Source organism: Mesoplodon densirostris, chromosome 1 (assembly GCF_025265405.1).
Source record: "Mesoplodon densirostris isolate mMesDen1 chromosome 1, mMesDen1 primary haplotype, whole genome shotgun sequence".
Lineage (NCBI taxonomy): Eukaryota > Metazoa > Chordata > Mammalia > Artiodactyla > Ziphiidae > Mesoplodon > Mesoplodon densirostris.
This window is the reverse complement of record NC_082661.1, coordinates 200,304,343-200,321,848: the sequence shown is the minus strand read 5'-3', so window position 1 is coordinate 200,321,848 and position 17,506 is coordinate 200,304,343. Positions and strand designations below refer to the sequence as shown.

Genomic DNA, 17,506 nt, shown 5'->3' with positions numbered 1-17,506 from the left:
GTGCTTTCTACATCAGCAACAGCTGTATGCTGAAGCTCTCTCTCAAATAGTTCTGTTGCAAAGAGAAAATAACATTTACAAACTTTGACAGGAAATATACCCTTGAGCCATGTTTAATTTTGAAACTTGAATGGAAAAGTCCACTGCATGGAGAAGCCAGCCACACAGGATCCTGAGCTGAGTCTATTGTTAGAAGAGGCACTAACAATGCACAGAGCTCTGGGTGGGGCATGAGCTCTGAGAGCTGTACACACTGGCCTGCGGGGGACCTGGACAAGGCCCACTTAGACGACGACCTCACCACAGATTTATACAAGCTCAGGAAGAGGCAAAGCAGAAAACCTACCACTTGGTGAAGCATCTTTACATAACCAGAGTTTGGCTTTGCATTAGCTTACTTAGATGACAGTTTCACAGATTTTCAAAAATAACTTCATTTTAGTCATTCACTCATTAAATCATCATATTCCTATAATTGGGAAGTTCTTCATAGTTTGGGATAGAAAGTCCTCTCTCAGTCAGGTCCCGGGGGCAGTGCCTGATCATCCCAGTGCCCTTAACTTTACATAATCAGTGTTTCTGTGTCCTCACTAGTGTCATGGGGGTAGGGTGAGGTCTTGTTTTGTTTAGCTCTTTCAGTAAAGGCTACACAGTCAGCCACATCTGAATGCCAGTAGCTGGTTTAAAGCCTTCTGTCCCAGTAGTGATCACAGATTTTAAAGGAATGTCTGGCCTCATCAGTAGATGTTTCTCAGTAACTCAGTATTGTGTTAAATTGCCCTACCACGACTAATCAAAGTCTTATTTTCATGTCCAACTACTTCTGTAGTTTGTGAGGTTGCCCCAGCATATTAGGGCTAGGATGAGTATTCATGTCTGTTGTGATTCAGGCTACCAGAGATTCTGCATTCAGTAAAGAACAACAATTATGGTATTAGGGTACTGCTCCCAGGCCAAAGAACTTCCCACAGAAGTCAGAAGCTGTCTCTGAAGATATTGTTCGAAGTGTTCCTAGGACAGCCATTTTTGAGGGATTCTGTCCTAATAGGCCTGAGTCACTTTATTGAGTAACTGTTAGTTTCTTACAAAAAATGGCTGCTTTTGGAGTGTTGGACAGCATGAATTTTGGGACCCCATCTCATGACACCAGACATTTTGTAGCTCTTCTTTGCCCTGAAGCCATTATTAGCCAATATACCTCCTCAACTTCTTCTCTCTCACCTCTATTTTTCCAAGAGATTTTTTTCTTTCCATGTTACTTGAGCTGAGTTAGAGCTACGCTATGTCACCGTGATAGATTTCCCTAGGTCCAAACATTGGGAGGAAGAGGTAAGGGAATCTATCTGAGACCTTCCTTCCTGGAAGGCACCTAGATTTGTGAAAATTTCTCTTTTTCCACATCCAAATTCCTCATAGCAAGAGGAATGCTGATTCAATGTTAGACTAAAGGTCCTGTCACATCATTTCTCCTAGAGAGGGTTAACTCAGGGGCCACTCAGGGGTTCAAGGTGACCCATCTCTCTAGACAGCTGGCAGCTGCTTCTGTCTGAGGGGGGAAAATATCTTAAACCATTTAAATATATGGCACACAGCTATGTATAAAGATGTTTTATGATGCTCCACACACAAAAAAATTGATTAGATCTAAATATTTCTTTACGCTGGGGACTAGTACTACGATCTGTTGAGAGGTATTAAAGAGTCTTTTTCACAGGGGTCTAAAATGGAACAAAATCTTATCAGTCTGGGATAGTTTTAGTAGGGTTCTATTATAGGGCTAGTGAATGGAGGAAATAGCCTCTGGGTCCTTGTAATCAAGTGTCTTGTTTGCTTTTTAAAGACTGAATATTAATTGCTTACACTTGAATTCTAAATCAGAAGGTTTTGGGAAGTGAGCTCTCAGGATTTGGATTCTGTTGGCTTATTTGGCGTATAAATGAATCCTTCATACGTTTGTGGGGAAATTTTAACTTCTGTACCACTGTAATTACTCCACAATTTATATGAGATCCTGATCACCACTAAAATCAATGAATAGCAAAATATTCTCATGCCTAATAAGAGTTTAGTTATTTTTAGTTTATTATGGAAGGTTTATTGTCTGTTTTTATTCTGCAGCCCCCACCCCAGATATACGACAAACAGCTGGATGAAAGAGAACACACCATTGAAGAATGGAAAGGTGACCCTACTGCTTAAATAAGTGTACCTTTTGCTTTATTGAAACTCAGAAAACATCTTTAAGGCTTTTCCTTTTAAAACAATTTAGTAACAGATGATTTTCTAAGTGCTATCCTCTTAGACCATTTTCAAAGCTCCTAAAACTTCATCTGTCTTTTCATACTAATAACAGTATTGCACTTACTCAAGAATGAAAGGAATTAATTACTGACACTTTATAAAAAATAGTACTGATTGTCAAAATATTTGTCATGGTGGAGGACAAACTTTAATTCAAAATTTTAGAATTAAACATTCCATGTTTGTACATAAAATTATCACATAAAATGGATAAAATTATGCCTGAGATGGTTTTAGTCATCATAGAATAAAAGATAGTGAATATATGAATTCATTCACTTGATTTATAGGACTTGAGAATTTAAATGAAAATTCATGTATCTGAGTGGCTTATTATCCTTTAAAGTAAGAAAAGAGTGAATGAATACATTAATTAACTTTTGTTTCAAGAAAACTTTTTCAAACACATACTGCATGATCAAGGTCATAGTCAGGGTAAGACAAGGTAGAGAAGAATTGTTCCACTAACAAGTGACCACAGAGTAGAATAAATATGATAAAGCCAAATGCAGATTATAACACATGATTAGGTCATTATGAGGAGGAACATAAAGGGGAGATCTGAAGGGAAGAACATTTGAGCTACTTGAAAGAATTAATAATTATAAGTTTGGAAAAGAAAAAAAAATTGAGGAAAATACCAGAATGAAGATACAAGAGGAAACCAAAGGGTAAGAATGAGCAAAAAGTGTTATAAAGTTAGTAAAGAGAATCCCCTGTTCAAGAGATCATGTTGGAGAGTATGGAAAAATAAGCACATATAAACAGTAGATCAAGTAAAAAAAAAAAAAAGATGAGGATGATAGACAGAAAAAGACTTGATTTGATCTAAATAAGGACCAGAAGGCACTCAGGGGTTCATGATTAGGTGAGTGATAGGGTATAAATATCACTTGAGGAGGATGGACACAGACTAAATTCTGAAAAACTGAAGAAATACCTGTAAAGGATGATGATTATATAAATTGTAAACCATTGCAAAGCACGAATGAATGGCACAGAATAATTTGTAGCTAAAAGCTATAAAGTAAAAAGTAATGAAGATATACATATTTTTAATTCTAGTAATGAAAAAGCCAGAAATGAATGCAAGTTTGGGAATAAATATAATAATTTTTTAATGTTGGATTTTATGCAAGTTTAGTTTTACAAATCCAAGATTTGAATCTAACAAAAAGATGAATAAGAGTTGGAAAACTGATAGAAAGTAACAATTTAAAGCCACAAGAAGTATATGTGTATCTCTTAGGAAGTGAACATAAAAGAAAAATGGAGGTTCAAAACTGAGCCATTAAAATCCATAAGAGATAAAATTAGAATGCATCAGAAATCTCCCAAAGAATTCAGAAAACAAGTAATGTGTACTCTTCATACATTTTCTTGGTTAAATGCTTTATTGAGCACCTACTTTTGCCAGGCTCTGTGTTATTTCAAGAAAATGTAGAAATAGAAGAGTAAAGAAATTCCACTTGGTTTGTAATTTACTCAGCCCCATCAACATGTTATTACTTGTCATTAACTAATGAATTTCCTCTTTGGGTTAAGGAGAAAATTGATTTTTATAACACTGATAACTGTTTCTTACAGAACTTATTTACAAGGAAGTCATGAATTCGGAAGAAAAGACTAAGAATGGAGTTGTGAAAGGACAGCCTTCTCCTTCAGGTACCCACTCTCAGTGAATAACCAATAAACCAACACTTGTGTATTTTTCTTGGCCTTAAGGAGAGATTGCAGTCAATAACATTGCCAATAGAGCACATGAACTAATATCACATGACTGTTTTTCCCTCAAATGATTTTAGTTTTATTCCTTTTGATATTTAGTGTGGCATTCATTCTGATTATTCTGATTATAATGACCTAGCACAAGAGTTCTTTCAGAACTTATTTTAAGATAATAAGGAATCTTAAAGAAATGTTAACATGGGCTAGTTAAAGGGTAACTGTGCCTCATCAAAATTCAGAACCATAATGCCCTCTTGACCACCGAGTCAATGTAGAGTTCAGGAATCCCTCCAGCCAAAACCTTTTCCTTCATTCACTCTAATGTTTGCACTCTTCGCAAGGTTGATGTAACCGTAGTTGAAGCCTTAACCAAGATGAGATTCAATTAAAGTCAGCATAGAAAATCTTTCAGTTTGCAATCTACAGAATCTAACACACGTTTGTACATATACATATTTTACTGATCTTACTAATGTGCTTTAGAATTATTTGAGGTAATTTACTTACACTTATTAATGCTAGTATATTTTTCCTAAGACTTATGCTTTGAATAGAAAGAGAATCTCTTTAGATTTAAACAACACTCAGATCATGCTGGCAAAAATGTAGGCTGCAAATTATTAGTTTAGAGGAAAGTAGACCTGGTGTAGACCTTTGATGTATAATTTTTTTCCCATGCACTTTATTTTTTCATTTCCATCTTTATTTATTTTTTAATACTTTTTATTGGAGTATAGTTGATTTACAATGTTGTGTTAGTTTCAGGTGCATAGCAAAGTGAATCAGTTATACATATACATATATCCATCCTTTTTAAGATTCTTTTCCCATATTGGTTATTATAGAGGTTTGAGTAGAGTTCCCTGTGTTATACAGTAGGTCCTTGTTAGTTATCCATTTTACGTACAGTAGTGTGTATATATATCAATCCCAATCTCCCAATTTATCCCTCCCTTCCCTTTCCCTCCTGGTAACCATAAGTTTGTTTTCTACATTTGTGACTCTATTTCTGTTTTGTAAATAAGTTCATTTGCACCATTTTTTTTAGATTCCACATATAAGTGATATCATGTGATATTTGTCTTTCTCTGACTGACTTCACTCAGTATGACAATCTCTAGGTGCATGTTGCTGCAGATGGCATTATTTTGTTCCTTTTTATGGCTGAGTAATATTCCATTGTATATATGTACTACATCTTCTTTATTCATTCATCTGTCAATGGGCATTTAGCTTGCTTCCCTGTCCTGGCTATTGTGAATAGTGCTGCAATGAACATTGGGGTGCATGTGCCTTTTTGAATTATGGTTTTCTCAGGGTCTATGCCCAGGAGTGGGATTGCTGGGTCATATGGTAGTTCCATATTTAGTTTTTTAGGGAACTTCCATAGTCTTCTCCATAGTGGTATGGAGGTTCCCATGCACTTTAACTTGTTTCAGGAAACAGGTAGGATGAATTAATCAGTTCTTCACACTGATAACTGCTCTTTAGTTTGTACCCACAGCCACTCTGATGCCCAAACAGATGCAATTCTCGTATGACCTGCGTTTCTCACCTCTAGATTTGAAGAAATGTCAATTCAATCTCAAGTCTTCCCTTTCCTCAAAGAGGGTTAAGGGAATCATTGGGGTTGGTAGTCTACCCACCCTATTTATTCAGCCTAGCATCCATATCGATACAGGTCTGTAGAAGCTGCTTCTAACTTACCTGCATGTTCCAACTGCTGCTGATTAAAAACCCAAAGCCTGAATCCTACAGCCTCAAGATACCACCTGCTAAAGCAGAAAGACTCCTTACCTTAAGAATTCCCATAATGGCCAGAACATATTTTCTTATAATCATTAAGAAGACGAAATACCAGGATCCAGTGAAGGGTGACCTAGAATCTCAGGCTGGGACTGGACAAGTTTAGCAGACTGTCATCTTTATTTCAAATTATCATGAATTCATCTTTTTTTCCTTTTTACAAAGAGCTCAGAATCATGCCACCCACTCCAGAACACCCTATCTTCTGCTCGTCTCCTCCTCCACTTTCCCCTTGGCCCCAACCAGGTCTCCACAGAAACTAATCTGTGATGACATAAAAATTCATAATTCTCTTTTCAATACTTTCACAACACTTCTACAAAAGTCTTCTTATTCCCATGATTCATTTCATGCAAACTGTACAGCTCAGAGTGGGAAAAATGGGATTAGAAATGGCACAAGTGAGATCAATTAATCATTAATTAATGAATGGTCTGCCATATGAAGAAATGTTTAAGTATTTGGTAAAGGAACAAAGTTTGTATGTTATTAAGGCCAAATTCTTTAATCATTAAAACCATAATTCTTATGCAAAAATAAAGTGATTGCATGAAGAAGTTTCTTTTAACTCATTAATGAGGGAAATGGCAGAATAACAGTTCCATGAAGATATGAGAAATTAGGATTTACATAGTCTTTGGAAAAAAGAACACTGAAATAAGATTACTAAATTAAATCAAAACTTGTAAATGTCCTACAGGGCAACCAGACCTATCTTTGTGGTTATCTTTTCTACCAAGCAGAAAGATAAAACAGAGTTTCACTTTATCAGCTTTCTACGAGTTTACGGTGTTGTAAAACGTCTGGCCCCTAATCAATTGAGAATATTAAGTCCAAAAAGTTATGTTCCACAAAACAGTCAGATGACCCTTAGGAGGGCTTGTTAAAAAATGCTCAAGTATGATATTAAAAAGTTACATGCTCATTTTTTGCACTAATCCCAAGTGTTGGATAATTTTCCTTAACAGTGTCTAAGGCTATTGACATAAATAATTTCTACATGCTCTGAATAGATGAACCTGAGTCCTGACCGAGTAAATCCTTTTTAAGTTTGCAAGAAATACATTTAAGGTGAATAAAGCGGACGACTAGTTTACAGAGCAGTTTGTTATTTCTGGAATGACTGGAAAATAAATGCATTCCACTATAATATTTAATGATGAATATAACTAGTCATAGAGAAATTAAAATATTGGCCAGAATGCATGAGATTGCTGCCAATTCAGATTCAATTTGTTTAAAATCAAACATATCCTCTCTATTTAGATTCACCCACTCAGCAGTAAATTTTTTCTCAACTTTCCCATTTCTATTAATGGCAGCTCTATCTTCTTAGCCTCCCAGCCTGAAACCCCTGATTGATCTTTTACTCCATACTCACCTTATGACTGAGTCATTTTCTACATCCTAAAAATTTTGTTTGCTGGATGTCTTACATCTAATTACCATGCCTTTCCTTTAACAGCATTATGATTGAAGTTTTCCTGAAATAATTTTCCAAACTTCAGTCTCTACCTAAGTTGATCTTTCAAAACTATAGGTTTGAGCAATAATTCCACTGATTAATGCCTCCAGTGGCTTTGCATCACTTATAATTTAAACCTAGTAACCTCTCCCTGACATGGATAGCTCTCTGTAATCCACGTTTTTCCACCTTTCATACTACACCAATTCTAGGGTCCTGTATTGCCATTGTCTTACTTGACTGGATCCCTACCTTTTGGAATGCTGCCCATTCATAAGTATTCTCTTATTGAATACCACCTTATTCCAAAATATTTTTTATATCTGTTCCAAAAGACTTTTCATATCTTCCCAAAGAATAGGATCTTTTCTTCATATGGGTCCTACTAGTACCTGTATTTTAAACATAGTCTTATTACCCTTATTGACTGAAATTCACTGAGAAGAAAGATGGTATGTATTCACCTTTGTGTATCATGCAGTGCCTGAGTGTTGTGCCTTGCACATAATACTAGCTTGATAAATATTTGAAAATTGCTGCTTAGGTTCTCCCTCAGCATGTTTCTTGGTGCTATTCCAAAGACAGAATTCAGGACAGGATTATAACTTTAATATAGTATGCAATTCAGTATGTTCCTATGCCAGTAAATATTTATTCACCCTATTAGTCACCATGAAGATAAATGAACCAAATATCAGTACATAAATTGTTGCTGTTGGCATTTGCTCATGCTTCATATATAAAGGTTTGTGGCTTTCAGGTGGTTGTTTGATTTATTCATTTTTAGAAATGCATATTCCTGAATTTCTTTTGCACGCCTGTTTAGTTTAATATGTTAATGATTAATTATAAAATATGCCACATAGGCTCTATGTGCATGTGAGAAGACCAAACTATTTTTTAACCATTCCAACTACCTGTAACAATACTAAATTATCTACCTTCTACACATGCTCTTAACTATAGTTGACTGGCTTAAACAATTTATAGTTAAAATGATTATGGATTCAGTCTTTCATGACATGATTTTAAAGGAAAATATTCCTGGCTTAATTTTGAGAAATCATATGTATAATATATATTATATGACATATTTGTGTCTGATGTATTTGTGTGCATCATGTGGAGACATAGAATAGTCATGTGCTGGAGTTGACTCTTGCAGCTCATGAGAGGCACTTGTATACATCCAACTATGGTTTTTTTGACCTCATAGTGTAGCTTGAAATCTACCATGTAGGATTTAAGACATAGAAATTGGCCAACTCTACAAATCAATTCATTCCTCCCCCCGGAGAACCAATTGTTAAATTTTTATTGGAACACTAGTGTGTGTGTGTGTGTGTGTGTGTGTACATGGTGTATGTATGTGTGTGTATATATATATATATATATATATATATATATATATATATATATATATATATATACACACACATATGCAGTAACCTAGGCTGGGAAGAAAAAGCAATTATCAAGAAAATTTGTGAAAAGTCAGCTTTTTTTGCATTCTTCATTATATTCACCTTTTCTCATTAATGTTGCATATCACATTTTATTTTGTAAATAGTTAGGATGAAGTAATATTACAACATTAAGACTTTATTACAACATTGTTGTAATAATGTTGTAATATTACAACATTAATATTACAACATTAAGACTCCCTTAATATTCAGTCACAGCAATGCTGGGAGCCCCACAGCAAGGGAATAAGTTAATGCAGTTTCTCAGTGACAAAATTGTTCTAATACCCAAACTCATGTTTTAGTGATGCTTTTTAAAAATGTAAATAAAAAGTTAAATGCACATTTGCCTAATAATACACAGGTTTGAAATTTATTGATGGAATTGTATATCAATAAGAAATAAATCTAAACCTCAGATACATTTCTAAATAAATAATTGTACTCCCTTCTGCTATCTGATTTCACTTGAATAGTGATTTATTTTCAAGAATAACATGGCTTCTTGCTTTCTGAATTGATTTGTAAAGATTGCTGAGGGAATAGCACTCCGTGAATATAAATAAATTTTCATCTGAAAGTATTTGTTATAGAATGTTAGAGCTAGAACAGACTAGGAGGTCATCTAACTCTCAGTCTGTTCACCACCTCATTGTGCCTGAGAAGTAAACCTCCCACAAGTAACAATGACTCACCAAGATAGGGATGCTTAACATCAGGATGGGTAGAGATTTTTTTAGAAACTCTACACGGAAGATAAAGCTTTTCAGGTGATTTTAACATATAGCCCTTCCCCCTCCATATTCTGCACCCCATGGGAGTGTGTCCCTCCCAATTAATCACAGATCTAGTCCAGTAATTTTTTAACTTAAAAACCTCAGCCCCGGGCTTCCCTGGTGGCGCAGTGGTTGAGAGCCCGCCTGCCGATGCAGGGGACATGGGTTCGTGCCCTGGTCCGGGAAGATCCCACATGCTGTGGAGCAGCTGGGCCCGTGAGCCATGGTCTCTAGGCCTGCACTTCCGGAGCCTGTGCTCTGCAACGGGAGAGGCCACAGCAGTGAGAGGCCCGCGTACCGCAAAAAAGAAAAAACAAAAAAACAGACTTGAGAGGATCATCCAGTAAAGCCAGAGGTGGCTACAGTCAAGAGGCATATATTATGGTGCAATAGAAAAAGTAATACAGAAGTAAAAGTTTTTTTTATATTATAGTGGGAGGCAATTTTTAACAACCATCTCTTTTTTTAAAAAACGAATGATTATAGCATTTACTAATTTCTATGCTGTAAATATTCTCACTATGATCAATTTCAAGATACTGGTGTGACGTCAATGAGGGCAGAGTTGGAAAGAAATGCTAATAACTGACTCTCAAAAGCCTCTAATAGCCACTCTAGCACACCACTAGATAATACACATGATTCTCCCACCATAGCACTGTGTAAAGAGGAATGCTTCTCATACAACCCTTCTCATGGGAATGAAATGGGGATTTTATAGAGGAAGCATTAGAAGAGAGGATGAGAACCTCTTTTAATGCATTTGTGCTATAAGAAATCAGGAACAATAATCTACGGAACCCTAGAAATACAGCTGATAAAGATTCTGAACTTTGAGTAATTGAATACCAACTATAATTTGCATTCAACTTTGATAAAATAGATGGCAGGGCCATTCCAACACAGAAGATAGAAATTACAGAAAGCCAGCTGACGAACAAAAGGAGAAGAAAGACAACTGCAACAAAGTGATTTCCCTTAGCCAAAACTAGGTCAGCAGTTTCATCCATTTCATAGCAGGGAGAAATTTGCTTTCCCTCACAGAATCTCTCTAGAAGAGTACACACAAAAGATACTCAGCGTTTTGTTAAACTGAGTACTTATTCTGTGCTCAAGAGTTGGGATAGAGGAAGATAGAAGAAATTAAGAAATATAATGAAAGAAATCAAAAGAAGCAAGGGAAACATAAACATGAAGTAATCATGTGACAAAACTATATATAATGGGCTGACCCATATAGTATAACACTTAGAATGGTAAGTACATTGAAAATATGCTGATTATAAAATAGGTGCAGTAGGAATGTGATCCCCTGTATATGAAGAATTTATTTTATTTTGTTTTTTTAAAGAAGATGTTGGGGGTAGGAGTTTATTAATTAATTTATTTATTTTTGCTGTGTCGGGTCCTCGCTTCTGTGCGAGGGCTTCCCCCAGTTGTGGCAAGCGGGGACCACTCTTCATCGTGGCACGTGGGCCTCCCACCATTGAGGCCCCTCTTGTTGCGGAGCACAAGCTACAGACGTGCAGGCTCAGTAGTTGTGGCCCATGGGCCTAGTTGCTCCGTGACATGTGGGATCCTCCCAGACCAGGGCTCGAACCCACGTCTCCTGCATTGGCAGGCAGATTCTCAATCACTGCACCACCAGGGAAGCTCTGAAGAATTTATTAAAAGCTGCCCTGACTTTTGTTGCCTTCATTCAGAATTATTTATAGATAAAAATTTGTGTTTTACTGGGGAAATTTCCTCAATATTTTTGTATAATTTCTCTAGCTGCCATTGTTGTGGGTTTGTGTTTATTTGTAAATATCAGTCTTATAAGGGAGCCTAATCTCAGCTAAGTCTTATCTCACCCTGCTTGAATCAGTACTCAGCTTTAACTGTGACCTTTGGAACATGTCCACATAATCAATTTCAACCAGGAAAGGAGAAAAAGCTTATCTCAAAAGGATACCAGGTCTATTTTGTTGAGATACTTTAAAATACTTTTTGGTTTGCATTAAGCCAAGGGACACAGAATAGCTAAAACAATCTTGAAAAAGAACACAGTTGGAGGATTCACACTTCCTTATTTCAAAACTTACCATAAACCTGTAATAGTCAAGACAGTGTGGTATTTGCATGAATATACACATACAGATCATTGAAATGAAATTGAGAGTGCAGAAATAAAGCCTCATATTTATGGTCAATTGATTTTTAACAAGGATTTCAAGACAATTCCATGGGCAAAGAATAGTCTTTTCAGTAACTGGAGCTGGGATAAATAGATCTCCACATGCAAAAGAATGAAGGTGAATCTCTACCTCATCATATGCAAAAATGAAACACAAAATGGATCATAGTCTTAAATGTAAGAGGTAAAATTATAAAACTTAGGAGTAAATCTTCATGATCTTTGGTTAGGAAATGATTTCTTAGATATGATACTAAAAGCACAAATGACAAAAAACATAGTTAAATCCAACTTAATATTAAAGAAGTGTGCTTCAAAAGACACCATCAAGAAAGTGAAAAGAGGGCTTCCCTGGTGGCGCAGTGGTTGAGAGTCTGCCTGCCGATGCAGGGGACGTGGGTTCGTGCCCCAGTCCGGGAAGATACCACATGCTGCAGAGTGGCTAGGCCCGTGAACCATGGCCGCTGAGCCTAGGTGTCCGGAGCCTGTGCTCCGCAATGGAAGAGGCCACAACAGTGAGAGGCCCGTGTACTGCAAAAAAAAGAAAAAAGAAAAGAAAGTGAAAAGACAATCCATAGAATAGGAGAAAAACATCAGCAAATCTTACATGATAAGGGACTTGTATCCATAATATATAAAGAACACTTACAATCCACTAATAAAAAGAACATAACACAATTTAAAAAATAGCCAAAGTATCTGAACAGACATTTCTCCAAAGAAGATATACAAGCGTTTAACAAGCACATGAAAAGATGCTCAACATAATTAGCCATCAGGAAAATGCAAATAAATCACAATGAGATACCATTTCACATATATTAGGATGGCTATCATCAAAAAGATAGATAATAAGTGTTGGAGAGGATAGGGAAAATTGGAGCCCTCATACACTGCTGGTAGGAATGTAAACTGATGCAGCCACTTTGAAAAACAGTTTGGCTGTTCCTCAAATATTAAACATAGAGTTATTCTATGACCCAGCAATTCTCCTCTTAAGTATTTACCCAAGAGAAATAAAACCTTGTACATTAATGCTCATAACAACATTATTTATAATAGCCAAAAAGTAGAAACAACCTAAATGTCCATCAAATGACCAGTGACTAATAAATAGTTAAACAAAAGTGATGTATTCATACAGTAGAATGTTATTCAGCCATAAAAAGGAATGAAGTAGTAATTTAAATGAACCTTGAAAATATTATGCTGTGTGAAAGAAACCAGTCACAAAAGATCACATATTGTGATTTAACATATTCCATTTAACTGATATGTCCAGAATAGACAATTTTATAGAGACAGAAAGTAAGTTAGTCATTGCCTCGGGTTGGTAAGAAACAGAGTGTAGGGTTTCCTTTTGGGGTGATGAAAACACTATAAAATTGATTCTTTTGGTGGTTGCACAACTTTGTGACTATCCTAAAAAAAACATTGAATTGTACAAATTAGATTTGTGAATTTTGTCTCAATGAAGCTGTTTTAAAAAGTTACATGGGCAATATTTTTTATTTCAAGTCAAAACTAAATCTAAACTCTAGTACTGTGATTTGAAAGCCATCTGTAATATAGGGATATATCATCTAGGAGATAAATGGACAGTAATCTCACTCTGTTGGCCCACAATTGATCAAGTCTTTATTAGAATCCTATAGCTAGTTTTAATCACTACCCTTTAATAATGATGTGGAAAAACTGAATATGATTCTGAGAAGCCCATCACAGTGATGCTCAATTATTACAGGCAAAAGCTGATAAAAGAACATGAGGATGTTGGTATAATTTAATCTAGAATCAAGGAGAAAAAGCAGAGCTGGGTATTTGGGCTATGTAATCAAGGGTTGTTTGCTGCCATAGGAAATCTACTAGTATATGTCACGAGAGGAAATGAACTAGCTCTGCACCATATCTATAAAGGATATAATTAAGTAAAGTTGGAATAAATTGAAACCAGATAACTTCACATTATATATTTTTCTGATAATGGGAGTAAAATTATTTACAGGAAGATGTTAACAAGACAGAATTAAAAATCTAGAGACACTTAAGATTAGGAAGTACAGATACTTTTAAGAGTTTAAAGAACATGAAAAATGTATAAGCCTTTGTGTATGAAAATACAGGATACAAATGGTTATATTAAATGATTACAGTTAAAGAAACTTCCTAGCAAAAAGACTAGAAAGAAATATACCAGAAGTTTAACCATTCTTATCATTAATTTGAGGATGAGTGCATATTGTTACCTTTTTTCCTATATTTTTTATATTTCTCATAATTTACATAAATATATTTATAATCAACAAACAAAAATTTAAAAAGCATATAGGGTACATATAATCTGTTTTAGTTTATGTGTGTGCGTCCTCTCCATATACTGTCTCATTTAAAAAAAAAAAAATTTGTTGGGCTTCCCTGGTGGCGCGGTGGCTGAGAGTCCGCCTGCCGATGCAGGGGACGCAGGTTCGTGTCCCAGTCCGGGAGGATCGCACATGCCGCGGAGCGGCTGGGCCCGTGAGCCGTGGCCACTGGGCCTGCATGTCCAGAGTCTGTGCTCCGCAACGGGAGAGGCCACAACAGTGAGAGGTCCGCGTACCACAAAAAAAAAAAAAAAAAAAAAAAAAAATTATGTATGTATGTATGTATGTATGTATTTATGGCTGCATTGGGTCTCTGTTGCTGCACACGGGCTTTCTCTAGTTGTGGTGAGCGGGGGCTACTCTTCGTTGCGGTGCACAGTCTTCTCATTGCGGTGTCTTCTCTTGTTGTGGAGCATGGGCTTTAGGTGCATGGGCTTCAGTAGTCGTGGCATGCGGGCTCAGTAGTTGTGGCTCATGGGCTCTGGAGCTAAGGCTGAGTAGTTGTGGTGCACGAGCTCAGTTGCTCCCTGCATGTGGAATCTTCCTGGATCAGGGCTGGAACCCGTGTCCCCTGCATTGGCAGGTGGATTCTTAACCACTGCGCCACCAGGGAAGTCCAATTGTCACATTTTAATCACATTCTTTCCTCAAGCAAGAAATGTCTACACCAGGAACAAAGAGATTGTGTTAACCTCTCCACTTCATTAGATTTTTTTTCTGAATTATTAGATCTATCTGATAACACTATCTTATTTGGGATTTATGATTTTCACCAAATATATCTTATACACTATATTTGCTCAAATAAAATACAATGTAGCGAGAATTCCTCATCTCTTATTTTATATGCTTATACTTTAGATATTTTTAATAGCGAACTATTTCACAAAACATACATTTTACCACCCATATTGCTTGAGTATAAAGAATCTATAAAGAGAAAAAGTAATTGGACTCTTTCCAGCGTGCTCTGGTTTAATTCGATTTTACAATGCCACTGGCTCATCTTTCCTTTGTGGTTCTCAAAGCTGTTGTAGCTCAGCAAGTATTTACTGAGTGATTACCATGAGAAAGTTTCTTCTCAGAGTTTCAAAATCTTTATATTCCCACATAGCAGATAAATTTTTAAAATTTTGCAAATTAATCTAAGTTAGTAATTCAGAGTTCTTATTTGGAGATTCCCAGGTAAGCAAGCCTGCTGGAAACTAAACACACAATCAACAGGTGTGCTCCAGCTTCTATTCTTTTTTTGGTCTATGGTAACTTTCATCCACAGTCCTAGTTGGCTTTTCTATATGAACCTTTAAGTTTGATGTCAAATTAATGACTACATAATCATATTTACTTAATATACGTTCATTTCTCTAGAGCTGTAGCCTCCAAGTAATTCTGATTTCTGGGCTTCCCCTCAGCCCATATTTCTGGGGTAGGCATCTTATGTGTATTTGTTTTAGTAGCTCACTGAATTTGAAAGCATCCAGGCTCAGATGATTACATTAAAGGATTTTGCTCATTTGCCTTCTCCATAGAACAGTGGTCTTCAGCCCTTGACACCACAGTCTCTGGGGAGCTTTTTTTTGTTGTTGTTGTTTCTTCATTCTTTTTTTTTTATTTTACAAATTTAATCAGTTATACATATACATATGTTCCCATATCCCCTCCCTTTTGCGTCTCCCTCCCACCCTCCCTATCCCACCCCTCCAGGCAGTCACAAAGAACCGGGCTGATCTCCCTGTGCTATGCGGCTGCTTCCCACTAGCTATCTACCTTACGTTTGGTAGTGTATATATGTCCATGCCGCTCTTTCACTTTGTCACAGCTTACCCTTCCCCCTCCCCATATCCTCAAGTCCATGCTCTTTTAAAACATGCAAATGCCTTGACTTCACCCAAGGCCAACTGTATTACAATATTGGAGGTACAAGGGGTGATTGGGGTTTTTAGTGGTGTTTTTTTGTTTATTTTTTGTTTTCCTTTAAGAGCATTACAGGTGATTTCTAAGGTAGAGTGAGATTTGACAATTACTGCATTAGCCTGTGAATAACTTGTGACCAGGGATGCTGTGTTGTTATCTTGATTTTCACCATCTAATACAGTGCTCAGTATTCGTTGTTCTATGAAAGTTTGTCAAATGAGTGATGGACCAGACATCCCCTATCATATTTGCCCGTGCCTGCAACCTGAGTGACATTCAGCTAAGTCCAGTTCCAGGTTTAGTCATGTTGGTCTTCATTTTCTTAGCACAGGTGCAGCAGTGAACAGCAGTGAGAGTCTCCCTCCATCCTCGTCTGTCAACGATATCTCCTCCATGTCCACCGACCAGACCCTGGCATCTGACACTGACAGCAGCCTGGAAGCCTCGGCAGGACCCCTGGGTTGTTGCAGGTGACTAGCCGCCTGCCTGCGAAACCCAGCGTTCTTCAGGAGATGATCTGATGGAACACACACACGCAGACACTCACGCACACACACAAACACAGACACGCAACGACAAGAAAACAGCAAGGGAGAGAATCCGAGCCTAAAATTGAAACAAATCTTTCAGCCTGCTTCTTCTCCAGAGTTCTGTATTGCAGCTAAGCCAAATGTATATTTAACTTCTAGTTGCTCTTGCTTTGGTCTTCTTCTAACGATGCTTACTACAGAAAGCAAATCAAACACAATTAGAGAAGCCTTTTCCATAAAGTGTAATTTTAATGGCTGCAGAACCAGCGACCTGTAACTGCCCTTTCAAATGGCATGACAAGGTGTGCAGTGGCCCCATCCAGCATGTGTGTGTCTCTATCTTGCATCTACCTGCTCCTTTTGGCCTAGTCAGATGGATGTAGATACAGATCCGCATGTGTCTGTATTCAAACAGCATACTTACTTAGAGATGCTACTGTCAGTGTCCTCAGGGCTCTACCAAGACATCACGCACTGGGGTACCACATGGTCCATTTCATGTGATTTATTACTCTGACATAAACCCATCTGTAATATATTGCCAGTATATAAGCTATTTAGTTTGTTAATTGATTAAGCTGTATGTCTTACAAGAAAACATGTAAAGGGGGGAACATGGGGGAAGTGAGCTCTCTTGGACCCTTGAGGATGTAGCTTCCAAATTTGAACTGATTAAATGGCACCTGTATACCAATTTCTAGAAAGAACATATGTGATGCTTATGTACAGTGTGGGGTGGGAGGGGGTAACAGTTTCCAGGTGCTAAATGTGTTTTGACCTTTAGATGGAAGGCAGGAATAAAGGCTGAGGGTCTTTTCTCTGATAGAGAGTGGTGGGGCAGTGCGGAGGAAGGCCTGAAGGAGATTATTAGCCGGATATTAGGAGACACCGACATTCATATGTTAGAAAGGAGACCCCATTTGCTGTTTACAAATTATGTGTCACAACTGGCCGGTGAAGAGGCAGGGTTAGTGTGTACATATA

The 17,506-nt window shown here is 37.0% G+C and overlaps 1 protein-coding gene across 3 annotated transcripts in view; it reads left to right on the top strand.

Annotated features, from left to right (window-relative positions):
* MAPK10 (mitogen-activated protein kinase 10) overlaps positions 1-16,466 on the top strand; it is a 189,572-nt gene extending 173,106 nt beyond the window's left edge. For all 3 annotated transcript variants that reach the window (XM_060093479.1, XM_060093461.1, XM_060093470.1), the window contains 3 exons: positions 2,119-2,182; positions 3,889-3,966; positions 16,324-16,466. In XM_060093479.1, coding sequence (XP_059949462.1) covers positions 2,119-2,182; positions 3,889-3,966; positions 16,324-16,466 — 285 coding nt within the window. The remainder of the gene's footprint in view (positions 1-2,118; positions 2,183-3,888; positions 3,967-16,323) is intronic.
* The last annotated feature ends 1,040 nt before the right edge of the window (positions 16,467-17,506 follow it).